We start from the raw sequence: 27,512 nt of genomic DNA, 5'->3' as shown, positions 1-27,512 counted from the left end.
CTGACTGCTGCTTGTGTTGATAATTATTTTTATATCTGCAATATAAAGAGTTTTGAAATGCTAATTCCATGTGTCACCATGAATGTATTTGTTGGTTTTTGTTGTTTATGTAAAAAAATTCCATGCACTTTATAGTGTGTGTATTTGCTTGTGAAAAGCCATTTTACTAGAAAAGGAGTCTTTTATTGTTAAGTGTTAGCGTATTAAGACTAATCAGAAATCTGACATTTGAATGCATGGCAGCTAATAAACCAAGGCCATACAGACTCTGCATGATAAAGCTTTCACTTTTCTTTGGGTTATAACATGCCTTTAGAAAGAAACCAGGATTATAGTGATATATAAAACATGCGGTGTAGGTTATCTCTTTGTAATGTTGAACAATGGTGTCTTGTGTTAGAAAAACTCTAACTTAGAAAAGTAATTGATCAGCTGTCATCCAAATAGAAATCATATTTGCTATGAGATAGAACAAAGTGTTTTAAAGCAAATTGCATTATTGAAAATATGGCTGAAGAACAGCTTCACAAATACAAGTTTTGATTTTACTAAGCAGATATTCCAGTTAACTTTTCCAAGTATGTATAATTTTCATTCCAGACTGCTAGCAAGATAAACAGCTGCAGTTTGCATCTGCATCCATTTATGATTCTGTGTATACTAGCAAGACTTTAGCTTTTGTAGCCTGCAGCTATCTTTCAATGTGCTCAGATTATAAGGAGAATAGTTTTTGTTAGCAAAAATTAGTTGTGTTTACAAATAGATTAATCAGACCTAATTAACTTAATCATAGGGGTTTGTTTTTTCTGCATTGCTTCAGTGCATTGGACTTACTTTTCCACTCAGCCTTACATGTAATACATTTAAGAATTTTGAAATTTAGTTAAATTTCTTAAGTGTACATACAGTTTTTGGACCTAAAGCTCAGCTTGCCTTTTCATATTCAATAGAGGAACTACATGTATTATTGTGTAATATTAAACACTTAACTGTCACAACAAATTTCTGTCAATAGGAATCATGCTGAGCATTGTGAACATTACTCTAAGAACATTTACATTTCTAAACCAGCACAGAAATTGCTCTTTTTGTGCTACATATCGGGTGAAATGCATGTCTAGCTGTTGAGTAATAGAATTTATCAGTTTGCTCTTTATAATTTAGTGTTGACAATACATAATTTGTGATATTGTTTTCCATTTGTTAAATTAGTTTTAGTACTGTTATTGCAGTTTAAAATTAATATTCAAATATTAGGTAGAAGGCTCCAGGTTGGAGTCACAGGAAAATTCAAAAAAATTGAGTGTGTTCTCCAAATAGGAGTGAATTGCAGGATTAAAATAGTGGTACAGTAGAAAACACCATATTTGCAGTTTGGTAGTAGTCAGAGCTTTATTTAATATGCTGTATTTTATTTGCTGTCCACTGGCTTTGTACTTCTTTTTCATTGTGTTGTGAGTACAGTAACTCAGAAAAACCAATGTGCTCTTGTTTTATTGTCAGGTTTCTTTTTTTCTATAAGGTGTCCTTTTCAGCACCTGTTTCCTTCTGTACTGAGGTGTTGAGGAAATACAAAATAGCAGGGACACTTCCTTTACTGTCCATGCTGTTTTGTAAGTCATTATGGATCACTTTCCATCTCATTGAGGAAGTTGTAGCAGTTCTGTGGTTGCCTGTGATGATAAGCTAAGCAAAAGGCAATGGTAGTTGAGTGGTATTTGTCACCATTGCTGTGTCATTTGCGTGTGACTTACCTTGGAGTTTCCTCACAATGTGTTTTGCATGGTGTGGTATGAGGCTTTGAAGATGAACATGGGACCTGATTTCTGTCTGTTTTTTCCTAGGTGATGGGTGTGGACATACTGTGCTGGGCCCTGAGAGCGGGACCCTGGCCTCCATAAACTACCCCCAGACCTCTCCCAATAGCACTGTGTGTGAGTGGGAAATCCGTGTGAAGCCTGGGCAGCAAGTTCAGCTCAAGTTTGGTGATTTTGATATTGATGACTCCGATTCCTGTCATTCCAGTTACCTGAGAGTTCATAATGGCATTGGCCCCAACAGGACAGAAATAGGTAGGAGCTATAATTGTCAGTATTTGAGAACTGTTGTCTTGTAGAGAACTCAGGTGTATTTTGTTACTTTTGTTACTTTTTAACACCAGCTGCATCATAAATGCAACACAGATCCTGTAATAATCTTAGATTCTTGAGATTCTCAAAGGAAGCTCCACTGCAATGTGGGTTTATTTTCTCTTGACATTTCCTAGTAGATTGCAAAGTTATTGAAAACAGTGAAGAGGGAACTGTAAAACTAGAATCATCTTAATTAAAAAAAAAAGGTGCAAATATCTATCTATCTATCTATCTATCTATCTATCTATCTATCTATCTATCTATCTATCTATCTATCTTTATCTTACCTGAAAGGCCTTTCTTTTTAAATGGATTTACTCTGATTTCAGCTGTTCATCTTGGTGGTGTTAAAGGATGACAGGCTTCAAAAGGCATATAGTCCAAATATCCTCCATCCTCTGATAATGTTTTTCGTTTTCATTTTCTTCGGGATAATTTCACCACTAGAAGTCAGTGTTTTTTTTTTTTCAAATAGCAGTATGATGTTCTCATCTACATCAAGGTGTACGTAGGGTGTTTAGACTCTAACAGTTACTTTGCATAAAACTGAAAATGAATTGTCATTCTTCTTTTTCTAAAATTAGCTATTATGGAGATGAACTTTATTTTCTTTCCTAAAACTTTAATTTGGAGAGGGAGAAAAAGGTTTACTTCACTGAGACTGTTTTTGTGCAAATCAAATGCTAGTCCCAGTAAATTGAGTCTTTTTCTAAAGAGGCTAGTGGAGTGTTAGGTTTATTAACCCTCTTTTCCGACTGTTACCTAGGTAAGTGTGTGTGAAAATAAGTATGTGCTTGGAGCTGTTGAGCCAGACTTGGTCTAAAATAGGAAACACTGAATACCTTAAATGGCAAGGAATATCAAGTTCTGATAAGTCTATTACTGACTTTTACAAGGGACTTAATGGGTTCAAGTAAATTCCTGCTTTATTTGTTTCCCTTGCTTTTCAGCTGTGGCCTGTTCGTGGAGCAGTACAGCATGTTGGGAAATGTGTGTGTTGTTCTGCTCTTAATAAATTAAGTCAAAGGACAGACAGTGATGTTAACAGTGGCAAATGCAGATGAGGCAAGATTTGGGGTGTTTTTTTAATGTTTGAAGCAACAGACACTGGAGAGATTAAACAGTGACTTGAATTTTCTTGGGAAAATTCTGGACTTATCCTAAGTTTTTCCATTCAAGACTGCTGGCATGGTCTACCATTAAAATACTTGTTTTACGTAAAATCTGAAATTCGGTCATACCTTTTTTAACCCAAAATGACTTAAAAGTTGGCTGGTTAGATTAAAAAATAAATTGTTAGTGGGTTCATTGATAAACAGAGAGGGTTTCTAATGAAACTTTTAAGGGCTAGTGCTTATTCCAAGCCTGTTGAGTATTTATAAAGAAATAAAAAGAAGATTCAAATGCTCAGTGTTAGGTTTGTCTCTAGTGTAAGTGAGATCTAGAGGAGTTTGTGAGATTTCAGTACAGTCAAATCACTATGCATTTGCAGTCAGATGTACTTATTTAAGACATGAGAGTTTCCTCTCGTGCTGTATTGTAGCTATACAAAAGCACTCGGGATCCTTCAATGCGTAAGTACAGACAAAATAGCAATATTACATCTTCTGCACACACCTTCTGACAAAGGTGTTGCTGTCATCATGCTTTGTCCATTCCTAGTGCTTCCTTTTTAAAAGATTGTAAAAAATCAGGCAAGAGGCCAGGGAAGAGTTGGAAAAATGATTTGTAGTCTCAAAAGTATGCCGTGCTATGAATCATGAAGAGCATCACTCTACAGTTTTTCAAAGGCTGTATGTCCATGGGGCAAGCAGCACTGGAGAGTTTATCCAAGCTGGATGTAAATGGCTTGCATTTTGTATTTGCCTGAAGAAGGGGTTTTAAGAGGAGTCTCATGATGGTCACTAATGTAACAAGATCCAGTGGCCGGAAACAAAACTTTAAAAGAAAGTTTTCTGTTTTTTTATTAGAAGATACCCTTGCTTTGTTAAAAAAAATCTGACTAAGCAACATCTAGAAAGCTCTGAATAATGACAGGAATTTGTATTTTAACTTTTAAATTTTTTAAAATTATTTTGATAGTGTTTGGGAGTGCAGTTCACTTTTAAAGGAAATTGCCGTACATCTTATATTTATTTTGTATTATATTTTTTAAGAACTATTCCGGGAGGACTCTGTTACTCCACTTCCTCTACATTAGTATGGTAATTTGCCTTTATTTGAGGAAGGAGTCTTGCCTCTTTTTCTGCTATTTCTGCTATATGATAACATACTCATTATGAGGAAAGCAAGTGGAATGATGAGCTAAAACAGAGGCAGTGTCATTTACTGCTGGTGATTATCCACTTTGCTTATCCACTGCAGAATCTTAAATAGGGGTATAGATGGTTTCTACAATATTGAATGATCATGGTAGCCTGTAGAACAGAAGATTATTTTTTCTAAACAAGTTAATTAACTGGTCAGTATCTTTACTAAAGCTTCTAGTTAGTAGGACTGTAGAATTCCATATTGACTGGGACGTGTTTAACAGCCATTCATCCATTAATGTGGTATCAATTCTAGAACTTCATAGGGCAAATACTGTCAATATCTGTGGACTCCAGCAGTTGAAATGGTGTTATTTTTGTTCATTTTTTATGACAAGAGAAGCACCCAGGTACAGAACCTTTGTTATGTATTGTCTCAGGCGGATCCCCGACCAAGGAGTAACGTGCATTGACTCCATGATTGCAGAAGGCTGAACAAATGCTTTATTAAGCTATACTATATTATACTACAGACTACACTAATACTATACTATACTAAAGAAAAACCTGTGACCCTTACAGACAGTCATGACACAGCTTTGACCTAACTGGTCAATCAGTCCAAAACACCATCACCAGTGTCCAATTAACAAATCCCTTTTGGTAAACAATCTCCATAACACATTCCCCATGTGCCATACAACAGATGCAGCAAGTGAAAATAAGAACTATTTTTCTTCTTTGTCTGAGCTTTCTCACAGACTTTCAGCTTCCCAGGAAAATCCTGGGAGAGAGAATTATGTCTCTCTCTGTTCAAAGAATATGTGAATACCACAGTTAGGTATTTTAGGTGTGACAAAATCGAAAGTGAGCTAACTGGTAATTTATGTTGATGGTGCTTACCTGTGATATGATATATGTATGATACTGCTGAAATGCAGTGAGCTGTGCCTGCTGCTGTCCAGAATTAGGGAAAGTATGTGACAAAAGCCATGGAGGTGTCTATGAGGAGGAAATGCTTCAGCAGCTTTGGGAAAAGGAGGACTTTTTTCTCATTTGCTTTGGTAGATGCTTCTCATTGTCCTAACTTGATCCTTTTCCTTGTGAGATTCCTCATGTTCTTTGAAGCTCTGAGTGTGGAGGTTATGCATGGCTAGAGATGAATGGGACGAGGTCACATTTATCTGCAGATATTGGGGTACGCCATACCTTTGACAGTGACAAAACAAATGTGGAACGCACAGTCTGCCATTTGCTTTAAATGACTGCTAAGCATTATTTAGTGTCATTCTCATGTATTTGCTTTTGAATATACGCCAGAACTAATGTGAGCCTACACTGCAGATGAAATAAGAGGCTGGAAATTGCATAAGATGCTTATTACATGTGTTGTTTTGGGTCAATATTTGTTCTCCTCCTTCTCTCCACAGGAAAATACTGTGGATTTGGCTTTCAAATGGATGGTTTAATTACTTCAAAAAGTAATGAAGTCACAGTACAGTTCATGAGTGGAATTCACACTTCTGGACGTGGATTTCTTGCAGCTTATTCAACCACTGGCAAATTAGGTATTTATGATTATTCAGTGATTTTTCTCTGCTGGCAGAATTAGAGCTGTAGTAAAAACAGAACCAGTTCATTTACTCCCACATTCTTACAAATTAACTTCTAAAAATTTAGTACATTCTTCATAATACTTCTGTGTAGGAAATTTGACTGCCTACCTAAAAGTTGCTGTAGTTCTAAAGAAATGTTAACAAAGCTTACCTTGAATATCAGAGGAAAAATGTCAGTTGTCTGTTATAAATGAAAGGACTGCTTCAGATTCAGGACAAAAATGCATTTTTTCAGGTAGCAGTCAAGGTGGCAGATAGCTAACAAGTTTTCTTATCAAACTGTATATATTTTACACAGACTAACCTCGTGGAAATTTTTATTTCAGTAGCAGCATCCTGTACTCCTTTGACTTTCATGTCATAATCTTTGGACTAGATTTTTTCTCTTTTTCTTGGGTTTTTTCCCCCTGGTGTTGGTTCTTCTAAGCCTCTGAAGGAGGCTGCTGCATTTGTTTTGCATCTCCTCCCACTCATTGTAAAGGTGAGTGATAACACGTGGTCTGCAAGGAAATGAAGGAGCAGCAACAACTGCCTCAGGAGGCAAAAAACCCTATCTGGAAGTTATTTTAAAAAGAGCAGATAAAGAGTCTCAGTTTTTAATTTTGTAGAGTATTTGATGCTTTCCTCTCTATATTTTGGACTGTATGTTGATACACAGCAGACAAAACCAAGAAATTTGTGGTATCAGTCATGGATGCCAGTAACACAGCATTCTAACATTTGTTCTCTATGGTGCTTGTGTTCAGCACTGCAGAACCATTAAATGGTGAAAACACAGGCCTCTTTATCTTATTAATTTAATTTTATGAAAAGAACATATGTTTCTGTTTCAGATTTGTCTCGGAAATATAGCTATAAATTAAAATTAAGCTACACAGAAAATGAATTTTTGTAGTATTATCTAGAGTCATATTCTCAGTAGATTTCCCAGTGACTCAGACAATTAGCAAGGTTCTACTGTGATACAAAATCTGTTGCAAGAAAATTTAGTAGGAATGTGTTTTTTCATTCTGAGATTTTGTTAAGCCTCAGAGGCTCAAATGTATGTATTTGTGCAGTTTAAAAAGCATATTCAACCTTTTGTCTTTTTCATCCTTTTGACTTACATTTTTTCTTTCCAGACTTAATTACCTGTTTAGACAATGCAAGTCACTTTTCCGAACCAGAATTCAAGTAAGACTGATTTTTACCTTTTTTCCTCCCAGTCTCTTTAATGAAGTAATTTAAGTGTTTCTACTTTGCTTTGTCACATATTCTGATGTAGCTTGAAAATTGGCCATCCAGAGAACTTGAGACACAAACTAATTAGGGGTTAGAGCTGAAGAATTTTGACATTTGCACTCCTCCTTCCTCCTCCTGTCTCTCCCATTTGTGTTATTTACATGCAGTATACAGTAGAACCTTGTTAATTTGCACTAACACATAGGAGCTAATATCTCATTTTCATAGAAAAAATATTGCTTTTATGAATACATTTTAGCAGGTACACAACTTAATTACTGAAATTTGTATTACAGTTACCTACAGTTACCTAATGTCATCATTAAATGATGACACGTGTTAGAAATTGCAGACCCATTTCAGAGTTTGGTGCTCATTAATGAGGTTCCGTGGAGGCATGGAATGCTCTACGTTCTGAAGGGGAACGTTTTCCTGTTTTCTCCTTCCCTGTTTCCATCTAATGCAAGGCCAGTCTGTTTAAAGCTGCAGACTATTGTGAAGTGTCAAAGCTTAATTTTTGGAGAACTTAAGCTGTGGCAACCTGGAACATTTCAAAGTACAACCTTTGCATTTCTCCTTCATTTTCCCCGGTTCCAGAATAGGGCTCTTGTTGTAGGTTGTGGCCTTAGTCAATGTGTGACAAAGTCTCTGAATCCCCCTATTTTCATGGAACCTACAGCATTGCTTCAGTTGTTGCTGAGTTGGGGTGAAAATGTTGATGCGTTTGCTCCACTCTACTTTTAGCTCTTGAAGATGTAATAATTTTCTTGTGTGCAGTATGAAATGGTCCTAGAACATGAACACAGGCCTGCTCCAGAGGTGCTGGTGTCTTGCCTTGTGCTTTTTATGTGCTAGTGGTAATTTGGCCAGTGTTTATGATCTAAGCATTGCCAAAAGCTGTTACAAAATAGCATTACTTTTCAGATGCTTTATTTAAGGGTGCCAAACAAATAGATATGCAGGCCTCTAGTTCATAAAATAAAATTCTTTAATATTTTTAGTTATATGACTTTGAATTTACAGGAGCCACATAGTATTCATAATATAAAATGCTGGCCTTATTAGTTCATCATATTGAGACTGGAACTGTAATTTCAGCTGGGACTTATTTTAAAACATTTTCAAACGTCTGTCCTCCTGTTGTGTACATGTGAGTATTTTTGGTCTGATTTGATAGATCTTCAGTTAGAAGATATCATTACATAGTGATACATGAATAGCAGAGTCTTGTAAATCAAAACCACAACTTTTTTATAACTGTAAGAGAGTTGTAGGTGCATGCCTATCCTGACTTGATAGTTTCTTCTCTTTCAGTAAGTATTGTCCAGCTGGATGTGTGATTCCTTTTGCTGATATTTCAGGCACTATTCCTCATGGATACAGAGATGTAAGTGAAAATACCATGGGCTCAAATGAATTTTCATAAAACACATGGTGGATAATGCAAGTCAGTTGTAGTTGTTTGCATTGGTTGTGCTTCCTGTATGCTGGGATTTGTGCCTCCTAAAAGTGAATAACATGGTACTCATTTTTTAGCACTGGTGCTAAATGACAGGTGCTTCAGATGTTGCCATCTCCAAGAAGTGAAGTAGTGTAGTGGAGTCTCAAATACTTTCATAAGTCCTGCAGAGAAGGGTGGATCAATCAAAAGATTGGGTTTTTTCTACTTCCTGTTTTCTTTTAGTTGGTTTTCTTAGGCTGGGAAATTGAGATTTATAAAGAAAGAACCAGTTATTTTAATTATGTCGTTTTATTTTTGACACTGTAATGCCTCTTTCAGCAGTGTCTTAGTGGTGATCTTAATTTTTGTTACACTTTAGAGATGAAATACTGTTTATGCTCAGCAGCTATAAAACAATTTGCAAAACAAATTTAATACTGTACGAGTATTTCTGTAAATTGGTAATTAACATCTTTAATAATGTATTGTTTACTTAAAACAATGCAAAACCCCATACAATATTATTCTAATGTAAGCCTTTGCCGGTCAATTAATGAACTTGCCATAGGATGGGGGGATGTTTGCTTTGTTTATTATAAGTGATTATAATTTTACTAGCAGCCTACTAAAAATTACATTAAATACTTGGTTTTTATTTTAAAATACTCTTTTAATAAGCCCTTAGATGTAGCACAGAGGTAAGACAATGTAAAAATGTTAGTAACCAAAGATTTTAGTATTAAATACAAACTTAAAATGTGCCTGTTTCTTTTCTTCCCCAAATAGTTGTAAATCCCAGGCTACTTGCTTAATCACTCCCATGTAAAAATGTCACCACAGTGTAACTGTGTTACATGTTCTGGTCCCCAGTGAGTCCTCACTAAGTGGCTGCAAGGTAATTTTTGTAGCTAATAACAATATTAAATTGATTCTCTGCCTCACAAATTTGCAGCATCTGCAGGAGTTCTGCTTGTTGGGACTTTTTTTACAAAATCTGGAATAATTGTTTTCTATGGAGGAAAACGAAACCTTTTCATAAGGAAACTTAAGGAAATAAATGCCCTATGACTTTATTTTTGTGTACTTTATCAATGAAAAAAGGCTGTGAATTTCCCAGAAGTCAGGCTGTGTGGAAAAAAATGAAATTTTCCAGCACTTTAGACCAAGTTTCAGGTTGAGGTTTCTTATGCATCTCTTTCAAATGTATGGGAACTGTTTGCTGCTTTAAAAAATATACAAAATCTTGATTCCTTTCTGTATGACCCTAATGTTCAGAGTCCTTGAGGGCTTGGAGCTCTCACTGCTGACATCTGGTGAGCAGGGAGGAGAGAGCTGCATCTCCTACTAAATCCCATGCTCTTACTTTAATGGAGAGGGGAGCTATGTTGATCCTAGACGTTTTGGATGTGAGCTTACTCTGGGCAAGCCTGACGGACTTAGTGTGATAAGTGCTGCTCACTGTGGCCCCTGTAGCCTGCAAGCCAGGGAAGTGTCACTATGACGTTTGTTAGTAGATTCTGTCATCCAAGGAGAAAAGGCAAGAACATGATACCCTATGTGTCATGGTTTGACACTGGCGCAACACCAGTGCCCCCATGAAAATATATTCTCCCCAGTGGCTGCTGTGAGATGTGACCAGAAATAGATCAAAGCAGGCTCCAGCTTAGGAATAAAGGAAAAAACTTTATTAACTTACAATATGTAAAAAGGAACACACAGAACTCAGAATAAAAACCTTCCCAAAACATTGCTCCTCCTCCCCCCAGTTTCCACCACAGCACAATGAGATTAAACCTTATATTCTCAATCCAGTTGCCACCCCTCAGATAATCAACTCTCAGTTCATCACCACCCCTCAGCCAGGGTGCATGGCTTCCCCCACCCCCACCCAGCTACTGGGGAGGGGAGGTGAAACTACTTCACCACTGGAACCAAGAAGAGAAAGTTCCCCTGGGAGTGCTCTGCTTTAACCCCTGTTTTCTCAGAGGCAGTCATGTCTTCAATGGCCACACCAGGTGCCAATATTCAAATCTGACCACTGATTGGTTTAGCCACAACCTCCCTGTCAAGAACTTACTTCCCTGTCAACCCACAACACCCTGCAAAAACATTTTTTATTACTTGTCTCCACTGACTTGTACAACATAGGTAATTGACTTGTTTAGGATGAGTTGTATGCGTGTATTACTGTGGCTTTACATGGATCAGTGCTGGATGGTTAAACCATGTTTAACCACAAGATATAATAAAAAACCCCTTGGCTGAAAGCTACAAAATCTGCAGTGCCTCACCCCTTAATTGTGAGAAAATAAACAAACATACTCTCAATGTTCTATTAAAATTTTTTCTATGTGTTTACATGTTTTGTTGTCAAATATAATTTATTATAGGCTGAGCCTGGCTGTCTGGCTTTTTCAGACTGATTCACCTTGGTGTTGGTTTGAGGTCATTTAATTACAACAGTTACATTCTAAATGCAGCTGGGGAGGACACAGTGAAATGTAGGGCCTTCTTCTTGTGTTTTTATAAATTCATAATAAAGATGAGTGCTTTCTAAGTAACCAAGACAACACTTAACTAAAAATAGTATTTTAATGTAATAATAACAAAAACTGTAGCTGGACAGTGTAGCATTTACAATATATGGTGTGGTGTTTAATTTATTCACTTAGTAGTATGAAATTTTTCTTTCCCTTCCTTCTTCAAGTCGTCATCACTTTGTATGGCCGGTGTTCATGCAGGTGTCGTGTCAAATACTCTGGGTGGTCAAATTAATGTTGTAATCAGCAAGGGCATTCGATACTATGAAGGCTCCTTGGCTAACAATGTCACCTCAAAAGTGTAAGTGTATTTCCTTATCTTTAGCACCTTAGGTCTTGGTAGTGTCTCATTGTGGGATTAATTTCAGCTCGTGGAGCTATATGTTCCCTGGACAGCTTCTCTTCTCTAAGTTTCTCAGACTTTTGCTGTAGTGTAATTGTTTTACCAAATTGTTTTACCAATTGTTTAATCTCTAGACCAGGAATTTTCATTTTCCAAATTCTGCAAGGAGTTTTTACCTTCTTGGCTATAAATTCCTACTGGTCTGCAGGAAAACAGTAATTTAATTGCAGCTTTTCATTTTTAGGAAAAGACTGTGGCTTGTCATTGTATCTCAAGACCCACAGATGAAAGCAATCACAGGAGATTGATTTGTGTTACTATGATTAGCTTAATTTGAAAAGAAAGCATTTTAATGAAGTCTTGCATTTTGCTGGGTAGATGTTTGTTTGAAAGTATTTAACCCAGCATCTCTGAACTTGATTTCATTTGAGAAGGTGTTTGTACTGAAAGTGCTGCAACTCACTGGCAGGATGTGTTAATCATTAAGTGCTTGTTCAGGCACATGTGTATATATTTCAGTGGCAAGCAGTCAGACAAGAAAAATAAATTGAAGACAGTTTGTTTCAATTTTTCTCACTGGGTACTGCAAAACATCATCTTTTCTTCTCTGCAGGGGACCCTTGTCTACAAGTCTCTTCACCTTTAAGACAAGTGGTAAGTGGTATCACATGTGTTACATGTTACTACTTTCATACAAAGTTTGTGGATAGAAGTGGGTGTGCAGATATTTGATTTCTTAATTTTTGTTCTCATTTGTGAGACCTTTCCTTACTGTATTCTTCAATTAAAAAAATATGTCTATTTTTGTATTGTTTTACTATCTCAACTTGATGATTAATCATCACTATAGGTACAGCAGTGTTTCAAGTAAGCCTTGCTTATGTACAGAAAGAGATTCAGTCTAATTAAATAAATTAGCTGTAGTTTTCTTAGTGCAAGCTAGTTTTTCTGTAAGTCACTTTAAATGCCATCTTTGAGTGGATGTTGGAAATATGTGAAGACAGTGGCCTTTCTTTAGTCTCTTTAACTGTTTTAATAACAATTTAAAAACCATAAAACCATCACATCTGTTTTTCATAAAGATAAAAAAAGAAAGGGAGGGGGAATCATGCACATACTTCTCAAAATAAATAAATGCTTTTCCTAATACATAAATCAGAGGCACAGTGAAGGAGGATATGAAGACAGGAATCTGATGGGAAGGAGTGTTTGGTGATGGAAGTGTATAAATAAACAAAAATTAGAAAATACAGTGCACATATTAATAATTAATAAAAATTTTACAATTATTTCTCTCTCAGGTATCTGCAAGAGCCGAGAGAAAAAATTACAGGTCTATGCATAAAGAATATTAAACACAGTGATCCAGGCAGGCTTTTGCTGGGCTTTTTTGTCTTTCACAATGTGATGTGATAGTGTGTATGAAAGTAATTAAATGGCCTGGAAATTGGAAGAGAGAGGAAAAAATGCTGATCTAGACTTTGTGAACTTCAGTGACACGTGAGAAATTATTGAATAAGCGAGAGACAAGATGCAGCTCTAGATTAAAATGTCTGTAGTTGGGTTGTCTAGGAGTTAGGTGAGGGGAAAAGAAACCCTGTAGTAAGCTCAAATGAGGTTTATCAGACTGTGGTGAAGGTCCTAGTGTGTTCCTGCTGTTGCAGTTGGTTTTATGACTTGGTATGAAGTAGAGGAGTGTGTTATCAAGGCTAGAGGCATGGTCAGTGCAGAGGAAGATGAGTCTGCTTATACAGGAAAAACTGCCTGACTTTGAGAGTCGATAGAAATTAACTGAAGCATCACAGAGCAAAGAGTGGAATGTAGCAGGTATTTAGAGACTGAGGCATTTTTGCTGCCAAGTGGCAGCATGTTAGATGGAAAATGACTGATGAGGGAAAGAATTCCCTTAGTGAAGTGATCTTGTGCTGTGGCAGGTGACGTACATTCAGCAGAGACAGTAAACTACTAATGCCGTCTCTCAGGACATGGGCAAGACTTTCTCTGGTGTCCAGTCACATTTGGGCTCTGCCACCTGTGCCTTCCTTGAGGGATGAGTGCCCCCCTTGGTGGAGAGGGGAAGTTCACAGGAGAAGGGAAACTAGGCTGGGTTGTTCAGCCTGCCTGACTGAAGGCACAGATTGCTCTCTGCTGGTACTTCTGGGGACTGTGCATGGGAGAGAGATAGTATAACAAGAACAAGAAATCTAGCCCTGAATTTAGGAAATGTTTTTCAGCTACCTGCAGAAGGCAACATGGGAAGAAACATTTAATAAGAATGGTAACCAGAAAAATGTAACTAATTTCAAGGATGTGTTTGAGCTCAAGGCCAGGATTATGACATGACTTCCTACATGCTTTGGTTTTGTTCAAATTAACACTGTGGTGCTGGGGTTGATTTGAAAACTCAAGAAGTTCTACAGACACACAAAAGGAACTAATGAACCAGTAGCCTGTTTCCCATTCCTGCAGCAACCAGAGATACTCTTAGACCATGAAGGTTCCCCAGTGCTTCTCCTTGAGTGCTCTGTGTGAGTGAGAGAATGACTCTCTCTGAGGGAGGTGACTGAGAGAATATCCATATTACCCTTGGAGCAAGCACAAATCATGGCATTCTCGTGACTGGTTTAGTTCTAGTATCCCTGTTAGAAAGCAAAAGACAGTGTGTTTTGTTGGTATTGTTGTTATGGAATAAATTTAGATGGCTGTTTAATATTTGCATATAAAGTCTTGAAATCCAAGCAGCGTAACTTCAGTTCTCATTTGCAATCCTCACCTTTTCTGTTGCTCAGGTTGCTATGGGACACTGGGGATGGAGTCTGGGGTGATTCCTGATTCCCATATCACATCATCATCAATTCTCGAGTGGCCTAACCAAACAGGACAAGTAAACATTTGGAAACCTGAAAATGCCAGACTAAAAAGGATTGGACCTCCTTGGGCTGCTTTTATCAGTGATGAACATCAGTGGTTGCAGATTGACTTGAATAAAGAAAAGAAAATAACAGGTAAGTGAATCTGATGTGACTTCTCAGCAGCATTCAAAATTTTTGGTTACTGATATCCTTTTTTCCAGTGTTGGGCCTTAGATAAAGCTCAGGTGTCACTTAATTACCATTACACTTAATTTGCTTCCATGTCCTAGCTAACACACTGAGCAGCCTGGAGCTGAAGAGATGTAGTTTCATAGACATCTCTTCCCTCAGAATTTGTTGAAGTGTTTCCCGTGATTTTATTGGATTCTTGATTCTTCCCTTTTCCTGCTCATTGACTCCTTGGAGATGCAGATCAAAATCCAGTCAGCTCAGCCCACTGGTACCTCTGATGCAGGTGTAGTGACTTGTTTCTTAGATTTTCCCTAGTGCCTGTCATGACCACAGTGAATCCAATATCAACACTGAGGTGTTGGCATTTTGGGTTTAATCTCCAGGGTAGCTGTGCAGCAGTTGTACCTGCAGTGCCAGTGTTACTGTTTTCTGGTTTAATCCTTCAGTGATTTGCTGTTGTTAATGGGCATGTTTGTCATCTGATGTAAATCAAAATAAATTGGATTTAGGTTGAGTGCTTCATAGAGTCTAGGGCTTTAAGGCTATTGTGAAACATGTTCCACTGATCAGTTTGTGTTTGTGTCTTTCCAAAATGCCTGAGTTGGTCTCTGTAACCTCAGCTGCATACTTTGCTATCAGCAGCGTGGCTTGCTATCATTAAGCATCTTGGATTTACCAGTGGCCTTTATTTCCTCCCTGGAGACTCTTTGGATTTTGCATTACTCCTCTAATTCTTGTGCTAACAAGCCTTTCCAAAAAAGCTTTGCTGTGTGAGTTGTGCTGCAGAGCTGCAGTTTTTTCAATGGTGCCTTTAGGTTGGCAGTACAAGAGCAGGTAAAAGCTGTGTCAGCAGCTGGAGACAGGAGTGCGCTGTGGTCAAATGAAGGGGCTGTTTCCATCAAGAAGTGGGGTGTGGGTGAAAGGGCTTAGCAAGGTTATACCATGAAAATTAAAATACAAAGTAAGTAAAATGAGTTGACTAAGTTTCAGTCACTGTGGAAGCTTCACACCCTGGCCCTTTGGATAAACTTCTTGAAGTTAACTGGACCAGTTAAGACTCTGCATTATACAGCTCTGGATTCAAAAACCAATCTGTTAATTTTTACAAAGTGGTACCTGTTTTTTGTCCTTACTGGGTGCCTTAATTTTCACAGGTATTATAACTACTGGATCAACTTTAGCAGAGCACTACTATTATGTCTCAGCCTACAGAATTTTATATAGCGATGATGCACAGAAATGGACAGCATACAGAGAACCTGGCATGAGTAAAGATAAGGTAAAAATACCATATACTTTCTAGGTATGTTCTAAGGAGATTTCACAATTGTAAATACAAGTCAATTTCGGTATGGTGAGGAATCATTAAATAACTTTCACTTTCAGTGTTGTTTTGAATCATAAAGAGCAGATAAGCAGAGGAAAATACGACAATATGCAAATATGTAAGGATTTGAACAGTTCTAAAATTCAGATGTTATTTTTATTAGTATTTGGGGTGGGAGCATTCTATACAAGAAACTTCTGTTGCCACTGGTAGGTTTTCTGGTACTGCATCTCTTTGAGAATAATTCTATTTCTTTTAAAACAGGTTATGTGTTTTAAAATTAAGCTTTACTTTTTTATCCTCTTATGGTTAGAATAAATGTAATGAGTTTTTTCTATTTCAAGATAGCAGATTTTCTCTCTGCCATCACCTCGCTTGATACAGATTTACTTTTGAATGCATCTGCTTGCAGGGTTCTCCCTTTTAGCTTGCCAGACTAGCTGGGAGGTGCTAGTCCCTGTTTTTTTGAAACATGTTTGGAATTCCTAACATTTTTCAGGAGACTAGAAGCTTTTCCAAGCCTTTCCTGTAGTCTTTTTTGCAAATACCTTTTAGAGATTTGGCAGTACTCAAGAAAAACTTTTCTTAATTTTTCATGGATTAAAAAAAGAGTAAATGCTTGCATTGGAGAAGAAGGACAAATGAGAGTTGCAGTGTTGGAAAAGCTTTGTTTAACAGCACAGAGAGAAGTGGAAAGAGTTTGATAATAAAAAGACTATGAAAGTGATTTCTCATTAAAAATTAGTGCTGTATTGAGCTCAGAAGCAAATTATTTTTTAATGCAAAAGTTAGGGTAACAAAAAATACAGAGCTGCAGGTAAGGTTAAGTTACTTCTGTAACACTGGATGTCAAAAGCTTGACTGATAAAAGCCTGAAGTAAAGATCTTTACTGTTAATCTTTCTTGAAGGTAAGAGTTCGTTTTGATTCTTTTTGCCCTTGCGGTTACATGCTCAGCCTCAGAAACCTGACATGAGATTCAGCTTTCAGAGTTGTGTCGCTGCTCTGTAACATCTGCATATATTGCTTGGGCAGCCAGATGTGCCTTCTTTTGGTGCTGGCAGGCATAGCACGAGCAAGGATACAGTACAGCAATTCAGTCTGGGTGCCTCCCCTCAGGAAGTCACCTCCCTTATTTTGCTTCTCACTTGCATCCTTACCAAAACAAAAAATTTGTTTTGGTAAGGATGCTACAAGCCTGTCATTGAGAAAAAATAAAAATCAAAAAACCAAACCAAAACAAACTAGTAAGGGAAAAGTGGCTGTAAATTAGAACCCAGTCTGCTGTGGGCACATGAACTTCAACTACTTGGTGTTATTTATTTCCAAAATAGCATCATAGGCTTGCCCCTGCATTTACTGTGTCTTCATTTGTTGCTACTGAATATATTTAAGAACAGGAAGCTTAAATTCAGAGCAGGCACTTGTTCTGAATGGATAGTTTCCTGGAATAATTATTTCAGGCCTCTTGGGATATTCTAGTCATTTTTTTCAAAAACTCAGCAGTGCAATACAAAAATCTCTTCTCTCATGTATCAAGATTGAAACAGCAGTGATAACAGAGATGTGCTAAAAGCTCTCGACTGCTTCATGTTATGCAGACACATAATCTGTTGCACAATGCAGTGCTTGTCTTTAAGAATGGCAGGGTGCTTTATTTCTTACCAAGTGGTGTGAGTGAGAAGAAAACTCCTTGTAATACTGACTTTTTTCAGGCAAGTGCCATAATTGTGTTTTGCATTGTGTCCACCATGATTTGCAGTGTCTATATCGGTGCTTCAAAAGAAAGAACTTGTTCACTGTCATCCCAGTGGTGACCTGTGTTGCAACAGCACCACAGAGCTGCATGTGCAGGACCAAAGCCTCACTGCTGTGCACGAACATGGAGAGGCAGCTCACTTCCTACCAAAAGACATGGTGCCAAACCAGTCTTCCTGAAGGAGGGGGAAGGTTGGAGCACTGGGCCAAGCTGCTGTATTGTTTTAAGCAGCTCAGGAGTGGCAAACCCGCAGTTGGCTGTAAATCTGTCAGTGTGCTTACACAGCATCTCACAGGGACTCTGCTCACTGCTTTTAAACTTCAGCCAGACTCATTGTGTGTTGTCACATTTCGATGAGTTCTTTGTGTGCAAGGATAGCAGTGAAGGACCAGCTTGAGCTCATCCTTCACGCAAAGTCTGTGCTCTTCTCTTGCAGAACCTCATGGCTTAGTGTGAGACAGAAGAGAGCTTTCACATTCTGAGCCCCAATTCTTCTATTTTGTTGTAGCTCAGCACTTGCAGGCAACAGCCACGAGAGGACAGTGTGGTTCCACACTTGAGGGTGCCCCCCAGTGCTTTCTAAGGACAGGCTGTGCTGAACTGCTGGACTGTGTGAAGGCACCATTTAATTCCACCTTGCAGTGTCACAAGTCCTTGCTATCCATGTATATTTGAAGACTAAGCGTAAAATACCAAGAAGGAGTTAGAATGACTCAGTGCCATAAACGTGTGTAACAGCAGGCTGTGCCTGGGGAGCATCAGTAGGATATTCCATGGTACCTTTACTCTGAACTGTGTAGCTGTGTGCATATACATCTTTCTTTGTTTTATTTAGTTGTAAATGTAATAGGGCAGGCAGCAGCGCTGTTCTGGGGTGAATTGAATCCTTCACTGTTTATTCTTCCTCAATAAAACATCAAAATTGGGAGTACTTACTCAATTACTATTGTATTTGTAGAACGTAATGTTTCTCTCTTTTTTTTCTCCTTCTTTTCTAGATATTTCAAGGGAATACTGAATTGTACCAGGAAGTTCGCAATAATTTCATTCCACCTATAATTGCACGTTTTTTTAGGATTAACCCCTTAAAATGGCACCAGAAAATTGCAATGAAAGTAGAATTGCTAGGATGTCAGTTTAGTATAGGTAAGACAACTGAAAACTTTCAACTGTGCAAGACAAGAAGTGAAACTATTAAGGTTGTACATGAAATTACTAAGATTAAAAGTTACATCATGGGTTTATTTTTGATAAGTACTTCTTGGCTGCATAATCCTTCTTTAATTGGTATTTAAAGGTTATCCAAAAGTTACCTTAACCATAAAAATACTGAATTTAGATGTACACAAGGTAATTTACAAAATAAGTGTGTCATAAGATGCCAATCACTTGCTTTTCATGTCATTGATTCCTGGTAGGGGGTTTCCTCGTTATATGACATGAACAAAAGCTTTCTAGCAAACTGTTCCAGCTGTCTTCTCCTGAAAATGAGATATGGAAAACTAGCACTCAAAGAACTTGCCTTATAAATCCTTTTCTTCTGAAGGTCGTGCTCCTAAAATCACTTTGCCAGCACCACCTCAGAACAAGAATGATAAGAATGCTGACTTCATGGATGACTTCATTCATTCAGTGAAGACTTCGCTGCAGACAGATAAAACAACTTTCACACCTGAGATAAAAAACACTACAGTGACTCCAAGTGTAACCAAAGGTATCCATTGTTAAACAGTGAAAATGTTTGGAGCTCCTTATAGTGCTTTGACGTATACTAAATGTGCTTTCTGCATTGAAATTTTCTCAAAACAACAAATTACAGCAGGTTGTCAATATTTTATTTCTAGTATTTACCAGTTATTAAATACACAAATGATAAAAGTTGTGCAGTTGTATGCTGCACGAGGAAACAAAACCAATCTGCCAAGTAATATATATATAATACAAATGTATATAAAATATATATTTTATAGATATATAATAGTTCCATCTTCCAGAGCTTGTTCAAGCAGTGTTCAGCTTTTTATCACTGAACAAACTTTGTCAGAAGGAAAAGTTGTAACTTGGACTTCCCTTCTGAATTAATCAGGTGTAGCTGTTCTAATTTCTTAGAACAAAATACCTTTGATATAGCAAATCTTCTCTGGAGCAATTTTTTTGACGTGAAATTTGAAAAATGTCACCTGGCATAATCATTTTGTTTATCAAAGAAAATGGTCAGAAAAGGGAGCAAAGTCATTGCAGATGTGGGCACTGCTGAAGTGTCCTTTGGATGGCAGGGGACAGGATCACACACAGACCCAGCACTGACTGATTGGGATTAACTGTTAAGGTACTGTAGAATTTACTACTTAAAGGAAGTTTGAACTTATAAGGTGACATTAAGGGATTTTCTGCATAAATAATAGAATACATTATTGTAACAGAAAAACCATATATTAAAACAAACTGATTTTGATGAAAAACCCTGCAAAGCCACCAGCTTTGCATGCATGTCGAAGAGCCAGATGTTAATTGAAGTTGCGCTGTGGGAGCATCCAGCAAAGTAGCTTAGCTGGGGGATCTGGTGTGATGGACACTAAACGTTAAAACTTTGTGCTCTACTCAAGTAATTTTCAAATCAAAAACTGATTTATGAGAAGCTCTTTCTGTCTGACACCACTTAATTTAATGGCTTTCAGATGTGGCATTGGCAGCAGTTCTGGTTCCAGTGCTGGTGATGGTCTTCACTACCCTGATTCTTATCTTAGTTTGTGCATGGCATTGGAGAAACCGGTAAATTAATAGATGGATGAAAGTGCTTTAAATGTCTGTTAGCCTGGTGTGTGGGAATGAAATGCTGCATGTATTGCTGTGGGAACTCTGTGGTCTGCACTTGTAGAAAGAATTGCATTCTTTCTGAGAAAAAAAATCACTTGACTAGCGAGGACATAACAGCTTTTTGTAACTTTTTTCATTGGAAATGCTTTGACTGAAAACTGGTTTCTCTGGTAGCAGCAGACTGGTGATGGGAAGCCAGGTTACTGGTGCTAATACATTAAATTTGAGGACCAGTTACAGCCAAGGTGATAGTTGCTGAGCATTACTTATTGTATCTTTTGATAAGCAGACTAGTTAAAATAACACCTTTTTTCCTTTTTTTTTCTCACAGCAAGAAAAAAACTGAGGACACATATGATCTACCTTACTGGAATCGTGCAGGTAACAAAATGGTTTTTTGAAGCCATTTGTTCAGTGGTTTTTTGTTTGATGTTTATTTCACATTGCACTTACAGTTTCCACTAGCAGAAATGCTAGTGGAAACTCTAATGCTAACTGAGGGATGCATAACAAACTGAATTTCTTTTGTGGACCAACTAAATTGTACTGCTTCTTTCTCTGATTTCTTTTTTTTTTTAAATAGTAAATGTCATGTCTCCTGTTAGATCTCACCACTTCAGGGTTTTTTGTGAACGAAGTAGAAAACCTTTTAATTATGCAACACAAGGAGAAAAATTAATTTATAAGGAATGTCTCTATACATTTGATAACCATTTATTTGGTACTTTTTGTCCTGGAAAAAAATCTTTCATCTTAGCGTATAAGTTGGGTCAAAAATTTTGTTTTCATTACCCTAGTAAGCACGTGGGATTTAGGTATATCTTCTAGCCAACTGTCCTGTGTCTCATAAACTTAAGATCAGACAATTGCACCAGGCAGCTCTTTGCAATGGTCCTGAAACCACCTGTGCCCCAGGTGCAAAGGGCAGCTGCAGCTGTTGGGTTGGTACTGCTGTGTGTGCTTCACTTCTCCAGCCTCTGTTGAAAACTTGCACGCCTGTGTGCCTGCTCACTGGCAGTCTTAAGTATGTCTTACACTTTAGACAAGGAACCTTTTAATCTCTTTCATTTGCTACGTATCTGTTTCTGATAGCTCACAGCTCTGATGTCTTAGGGTATTACTCAAAATCGTGATAATTGAGTTATTTACCTATTTCAACAAAATACAAGCTTTGTGAAAAGTATTTTAGTAGCTTAAAATACAGTATATATGAAATCTTGTGTGGGTTTTTTTTGCTTTTTTAAATTCATGTGAAGGATGGTGGAAAGGGATGAAGCAGTTTTTCCCGATCAAATCAGCAGAACATGAAGAAACTCCTGTATGCTACAGCAGCAGTGAAATCAGTCACCTAAGACCAAGAGAAGTCCCAACAATGTTGCAAACAGAGTCTACAGGTACTTTGTGGGCCATGTTTATATATATATATATATATATATATATATATATATATATGTGTGTGTGTGTGTATATATATGTATATATATATATATGTGTATATATATGTGTGTATATATATATACATGTGTATGTATATGAATGACATGCCAAAAATGTCAGGCATCTGGCTACATTTAGTTATTTCCTGGTTTTGGAGGGGGATGGAGGAGAAATGAGTCATTCTGTGGATAAGCATATCTCTTAAAATGCAGGCTTTTTTTGTCTGCTCTCTCATTTCATGTGCTATAGATAGACACTTGTCCAAGTTAATGCAGTAGCTGAAAGGTTCCTTACTTTAAACTTCATAAAGGGTGAAATAATTCTTTTGGTTTTATTTTCATGCACTGGAAATAATTTTGTCACAGTATTTTTATGCACAAATTTGAAATATGGCACTTGATTCTCTATCTTTACTCTATGGGTTAAATCACACTTGGGATCTGGAAAAGGAGAGTTTATGGATAGCTCCAAATACCCTTTCCCTGGTGAGCTAGGCATGGGAGGAGGATTGACTGAATGTGCCTTTGGTTCTGCACTTACCTGCTGATGGCAGAATTTGGCAGATGTGCAGGAATTACAGCTTCACTGCAGGCAGAATTAGCTTTCTTGTTTTGCTGCTTGTCTGTTTTACCCCAGTTACTCAGGCTTTTCACCTCCAGCTTTTGTAACTCAGATTATCTGTTGAGCTAAAATATCTCAGACTACATGCAGGTTTCCCCTCAAAGAACAAACACTCCACCCCAAGGACCACTTTTTATCGAGATCTAGGCAGAACAATTTTATTTAAACCTAATGTAAATAGAAGAACACTTCAGTCCGCTTCATTTTCAGGCAGATTTGCAGCATGGGAGGTTGCAGCTCACTTGGGAAGAAGTATAAATCTGAGAAGTGGGGATGTTTTGGTTTTGGCTATCTCAATGACTTTACCTATTGGGTGGAAAGGAATCCTTTTCCAAAGCAATTGGCACTGGTGGACAGAGATGGACCACTGGTTTGATGTAGGATAGTGATCTCTGGCAGACTATTGACAGGCTGTATTTAATGTGATGCCACTATAAAACAACTCCAGTAAGTGTATTTATGTTTTGTTTTGTTGGGGCTTGCAACACAGAATATGCTCAGCCTCTGGTACGGAGAATTGTGGGCACACTTCACCAGAGATCAACCTTCAAACCAGAGGAAGGAAAAGAAGCCAGTTATGCTGACTTGGACCCTTACAATTCCCCCATCCAAGAAGTTTACCACGCCTATGCCAAGCCACTGCCCGTAACCGGACCTGAGTATGCGACTCCAATAATCATGGACGTGTCCAGCCATCCCAGCACCCCTCTCGGCGCTCCTTCTGTTTCCACCTTCAAAGCTGCTGGAAATCAAGCTCCTCCACTGGTTGGAATGTGCAATAAACTGTTATTCAGGACAGACAGTGCATCCTCAGCACAGGCACTGTACGATATACCAAAGGGGCAGCCAGGGCCTGGCAGTGCCGACCAGCTTGTGTACCAGGTGCCACAGAGCGTGGCCCTTCCCACTGTGAGTAAGGATGAGCAAAGTTAGTAGGGTAGAATGATGGCTTGTTTCTAAAAGCCAGTTCCATAAAGCTCACAGCTTCAATTTTTTAATTCCATTGTTTCGGTATTGTTAGTCTTAAATAATACAACATTGAACCAAAAGACTTGGTATGCGAGATCTGGGAAAACTGTGATTCTGCTTTTCCTTAAGCTGTATGGACAATTAACAGCTTGTCTCCTGCAAAACTGTGGACTTTTGTATTACTACTGTATAATTGTCTGTCAGACATGAGAGAAGAACTCTTCATGATTAGCTCCAGTAATTCATAAATGTGATGAATTAGGAGAAACAATTTAAGTACAAAAGCCAGTTATTTCTTCCCAATGGTACTATTTTTTTTTTGGGGGGGGGGGGGGAACCCACTTCAATACCCAAAGCTCTTAATTTCTGTGCAAGCACTACAGCTTCTAAAATTCCTCTTTTCATTGTAAAATGTCTGTACAACTTTGGACTTGACAAGCTGCTATCAGGACTGATGACAAAAATCCCTTTAGCTTCATGGCATAAAATAGTTTTGATTCTGAATTACATTATTTCAGCTTTTGTTAACAGAATTGGCAATTTTCAGCTAGCTGTGTGTTCCTCAGAAGGTTCCTGCCTTTTTGGTTAGGTTAGCCTTCCAAAACTAGAAGATGCTGTCTTGTATAATCTCTTTTCTGCCTCTTCACCTTAAGCCACTCAGTCTTATTTCTTCGTAGGCATCCAGGAGGCACAGACTGACAAAGCAAACTACCTGGGAACTGCTTTTGCATTATTCCCTATGCTTGTGAGGGCCACTTGAATATCATCTGCCTCCAAGTCAGACTTCCCTAATGCTCCGTGCAAGAAGCATTCAGATCTTGGAGGTGACTTGCATTGAGAAAGACCCTGCCCTGCCCTCCCCTCCCCCAGAGTGTCCATTATTCTGTGTTCAGGTGTGAGCTTATACAAAAAAGATCTGTACATACTTTTGTGAGTGCATAAGGAAGCACACAAATATTCTAATGGTGCACAGTTTGTGTTAGACATGCATTTAGCACGTATGGTATGTTTTAGCACAACTGCGAAATTTAGCCTTAGGGCTTTTTTTATGATTGTTCTTATTAGAAGCATGAAAGATTCCAAAACTTTTGCAAATGAATGAGTACTATTCCAAAGAGTCCATTTCAAACTTATTTATTGAAATTTGTGTCCTTTGACTGTTCCAGTGTTCTGTACTATGAAAATATCCTAATCAGTCATTTACTGGGGTAACGTAGACTCATTTTAGCTAGGTTATCACAAAATGAAAACAGTCTGAATGACGTATTTTTTATCTTGTTAGGAAAAATCCCCACAGCTTTCTCACCTAAGTAGGAGAAAACTCCACTATAAAAATGCTCTATTTTTATTCTAACAGCACTATTGGAAGGATGCTGAATCAACTCATACATGTGGACCCCCTCCCTACACAGTAGCCCAGTTTTATGGACTTCAGGTGTTACTGTTTGTTTGTGATGAAATTCAAAGCGTTGTTTACTGCCCAGGTCCTTAAATGCTGTGGACAACGTCTGAATGGAAGCTGCAGTGCTGTTCAAGGGGCTGCCACCATGCCTTATCACCAGAAAAGTATCCTCACTTACCCCTGAAAATCTGTTTGTAGAGGGGCTGTATATAAACTCCGGAGTCAAAAATCACTTGTGGCCTGTTCAGCATCTAAAATATGATCTTATGTAGAATCATAGAATGGTTGGGGTTGGAGACCTTAAAGATTATCTACTTCCAATCCCCTGCCATGGGCAAGGACACCTTCCACTAGATCAGAGCTCCACTAAACTTGGTCTTGAACACTTCCAGGGATGGGAGTATGCATAATTTCTCTGAGCAACCTGTTCCAGTATCTCACCATCCTCACAGTAAAGAATTTCTTCCGTTTATCTAACCTAAACTTCCCCTCTTTCAGTCTGTACTTATTTCCCCTTATCCTGCCACTGCAGTTCATGACAAGGAGTCCCTCTCCAGCTTCCCTATGGGTCCCTTCAGGTACTGGAAGGTTGTAATGAGGTTCCCACACAATCTCCTTTTCTCCAGGCTGAGCAGCCCCAACCTTTCCAGTCTGTCTCCACAGGGGAGGTGCTCCCGTCCTCTTACCAACCTCATGGCCTCCTCTGGACTTGCTCTAGTAGTTCCATGTCCTTCTTATATTGGGGGCACCAGAGCTGAGTGCAGCACTCCAGGTAGGGTCTCATCTGAGCAGAGGAGAATCCATCACCCTTCTGTCCATGCTCCTCTTGATGCAGCCCAAGATCCCATTGGCTTTCTGGGCTGTGAGAGCACATTGCTGGCTCATGTTGAGTTTTTCATCAACCATCACCCCCGTCCTTCTCTACAGGGCTCCTCTCAGTCACTTCTCTGCCCAAGGTGTCTGTGAGCCTGGGGTTGCCCTGACTCAAGTGTAGGACATTACCTTTTTCAACTCCAGGAGGTGCCACCTCTCAGGGCTGTCCAGTCCCTCTGGATGGCATCCCTTCCCTCCAGCATGTTGATGGCGCCTCACAGTTTGGTGCTGTGGGCAAACTCACTGAAGGTGTGCTCAATCCCACAGTCCCTGTCACCAACAAAGATGCTGAACGTTCTCTGTGCTACCTTGAAGCCTAGTTGTAGAATTTCTGATCATTCATTCTCATTAATTGAGAATGACATTTTTTAGTTATTTGTTTTAGAGCTTCGTGTCTTAAGCCTAAATGTGAATGTAAGGATGGTAAATAAGACTCATTTGTGAACAGCAAATTCCTGCCTATGATTGTACTTTTTTGTTGCTGCAACTTTTTCTGACTGACAAAATTAGTCTGCAATCTTTGTAGTTTTGCTTAAACATGTAAGTAACTGTTCCTAGCTATCAGCAGCAACTATGACTGAAATTATCTGAGCTGGTTTTATTTCAAGGGGTGGGAAGTTCTTACTTTCCACTAAGACGTGACAGTACGGTTACAGTCAAGTTAAGAATCTTTTCTGTTCTCAACCTGTACCAGTTTAGGCTTAGAAAAATTAATCTATCATAAAAATAAATGGATGTCAGTATAAATAACACACCTGGATTTGATTTTTACTGCAGACCAGGAATGGTAGAACTGTGGATAGCTGAAGGCTAAGGTGTTGTAAGAATTATGCTGTTTCTCTGCAGTGGGTTATTTTTTAAGCAAACATAATGCAATTTCATTCTCTGAGGAGCATAAGCTGTTAAAGAAATGGATGTTTTTAAAATGCAAGCCCCTTTTTGGAAGGAATTTGGTCCTAGGTTTTGCTCCTACTTCAGACTTTGGACATGTTGTCTGCTAGGGGCAAGATACATTTGAACATGTAACAGTTGGGATTAAATTGCATGGCGCACTAAGACTAGACTTTCCCTGTGTACAATAAAGGGAAGGTACATTTCATGGATCTCTCTTACATGTGAAGACATGTATATAAAATGTATTTCAATCTTGTTTGGCTTGAATATTGTCCCAGAATGTATGTTCTTACCTCAGCATGTATTGTAGTTGCTCAGTATCTGTATATGTTGCTAGGACTTAGACTGTATAAATAGTGAGGGGATTTTATATGTTAAAAAGTATTTTAAATAAATTGTATGTACCTATTACTCAGTCTGTTTGCTGTTAACCTCTACCTTGTATCTGATTCATCTGCAGTCTGGAAATGCCAGGGTTGTTTGTGAGTTACATGGGATTATGCCCTGTCTCCAACAGTTTCTTGGCAGCAGGTGGGCTGGTCCCTGTCCCCAGCCCAAACCCTCTGCACTGCTGGAGAGGCTGCTGGTTCAGTCTTCAACCAGACCATGGCTATTGCCAGTTACTGAGTAAAGCTGATGCTGCTTGTGCTTTTTCATCTTCTTCATATGAATTCCAGCACTGCAGTGCCTCATACAAAGAACTCAGTCATAATTACTCTGACGAGTAAATGTAGTTTGAGTTTGCAATATCTCATCTTGTCTTCTGCGCCACCTGTGGCCAGTGAATGCACAGAAACCACCTAAGATAAAGAAAACAATGACAACAAG

At 38.3% G+C, this 27,512-nt stretch overlaps 1 protein-coding gene across 2 annotated transcripts in view; it reads left to right on the top strand.

Moving 5' to 3' along the window:
* Nucleotides 1–27,095, top strand: part of DCBLD2 (discoidin, CUB and LCCL domain containing 2) — a 42,458-nt gene extending 15,363 nt beyond the window's left edge. The window contains exons 2-16 of one of the 2 annotated variants that reach the window (XM_059466661.1): nt 1,845–2,072; nt 5,812–5,949; nt 7,119–7,170; nt 8,533–8,605; nt 11,367–11,500; nt 12,156–12,196; nt 14,332–14,547; nt 15,741–15,865; nt 18,670–18,817; nt 19,218–19,385; nt 20,350–20,443; nt 20,820–20,869; nt 21,745–21,882; nt 23,037–23,455; nt 25,000–27,095. In XM_059466661.1, the coding sequence (XP_059322644.1) occupies nt 1,845–2,072; nt 5,812–5,949; nt 7,119–7,170; nt 8,533–8,605; nt 11,367–11,500; nt 12,156–12,196; nt 14,332–14,547; nt 15,741–15,865; nt 18,670–18,817; nt 19,218–19,385; nt 20,350–20,443; nt 20,820–20,869; nt 21,745–21,882; nt 23,037–23,455; nt 25,000–25,101 (2,126 nt within the window). In that variant the 3' untranslated portion in view covers nt 25,102–27,095. Of the gene's footprint in view, nt 1–1,844; nt 2,073–5,811; nt 5,950–7,118; nt 7,171–8,532; nt 8,606–11,366; nt 11,501–12,155; nt 12,197–14,331; nt 14,548–15,740; nt 15,866–18,669; nt 18,818–19,217; nt 19,386–20,349; nt 20,444–20,819; nt 20,870–21,744; nt 21,883–23,036; nt 23,810–24,999 lie in introns of those variants that run through there. The other variant, XM_059466660.1, reaches the window with a different exon arrangement.
* The last annotated feature ends 417 nt before the right edge of the window (nt 27,096–27,512 follow it).

The sequence above is a fragment of the Ammospiza nelsoni genome, chromosome 2, assembly GCF_027579445.1.
Source record: "Ammospiza nelsoni isolate bAmmNel1 chromosome 2, bAmmNel1.pri, whole genome shotgun sequence".
In the NCBI taxonomy this organism is placed as follows: Eukaryota; Metazoa; Chordata; class Aves; order Passeriformes; family Passerellidae; genus Ammospiza; species Ammospiza nelsoni.
Note: the sequence above shows the minus strand (reverse complement) of the source record. Positions and strands in the feature narration are given on the sequence as shown.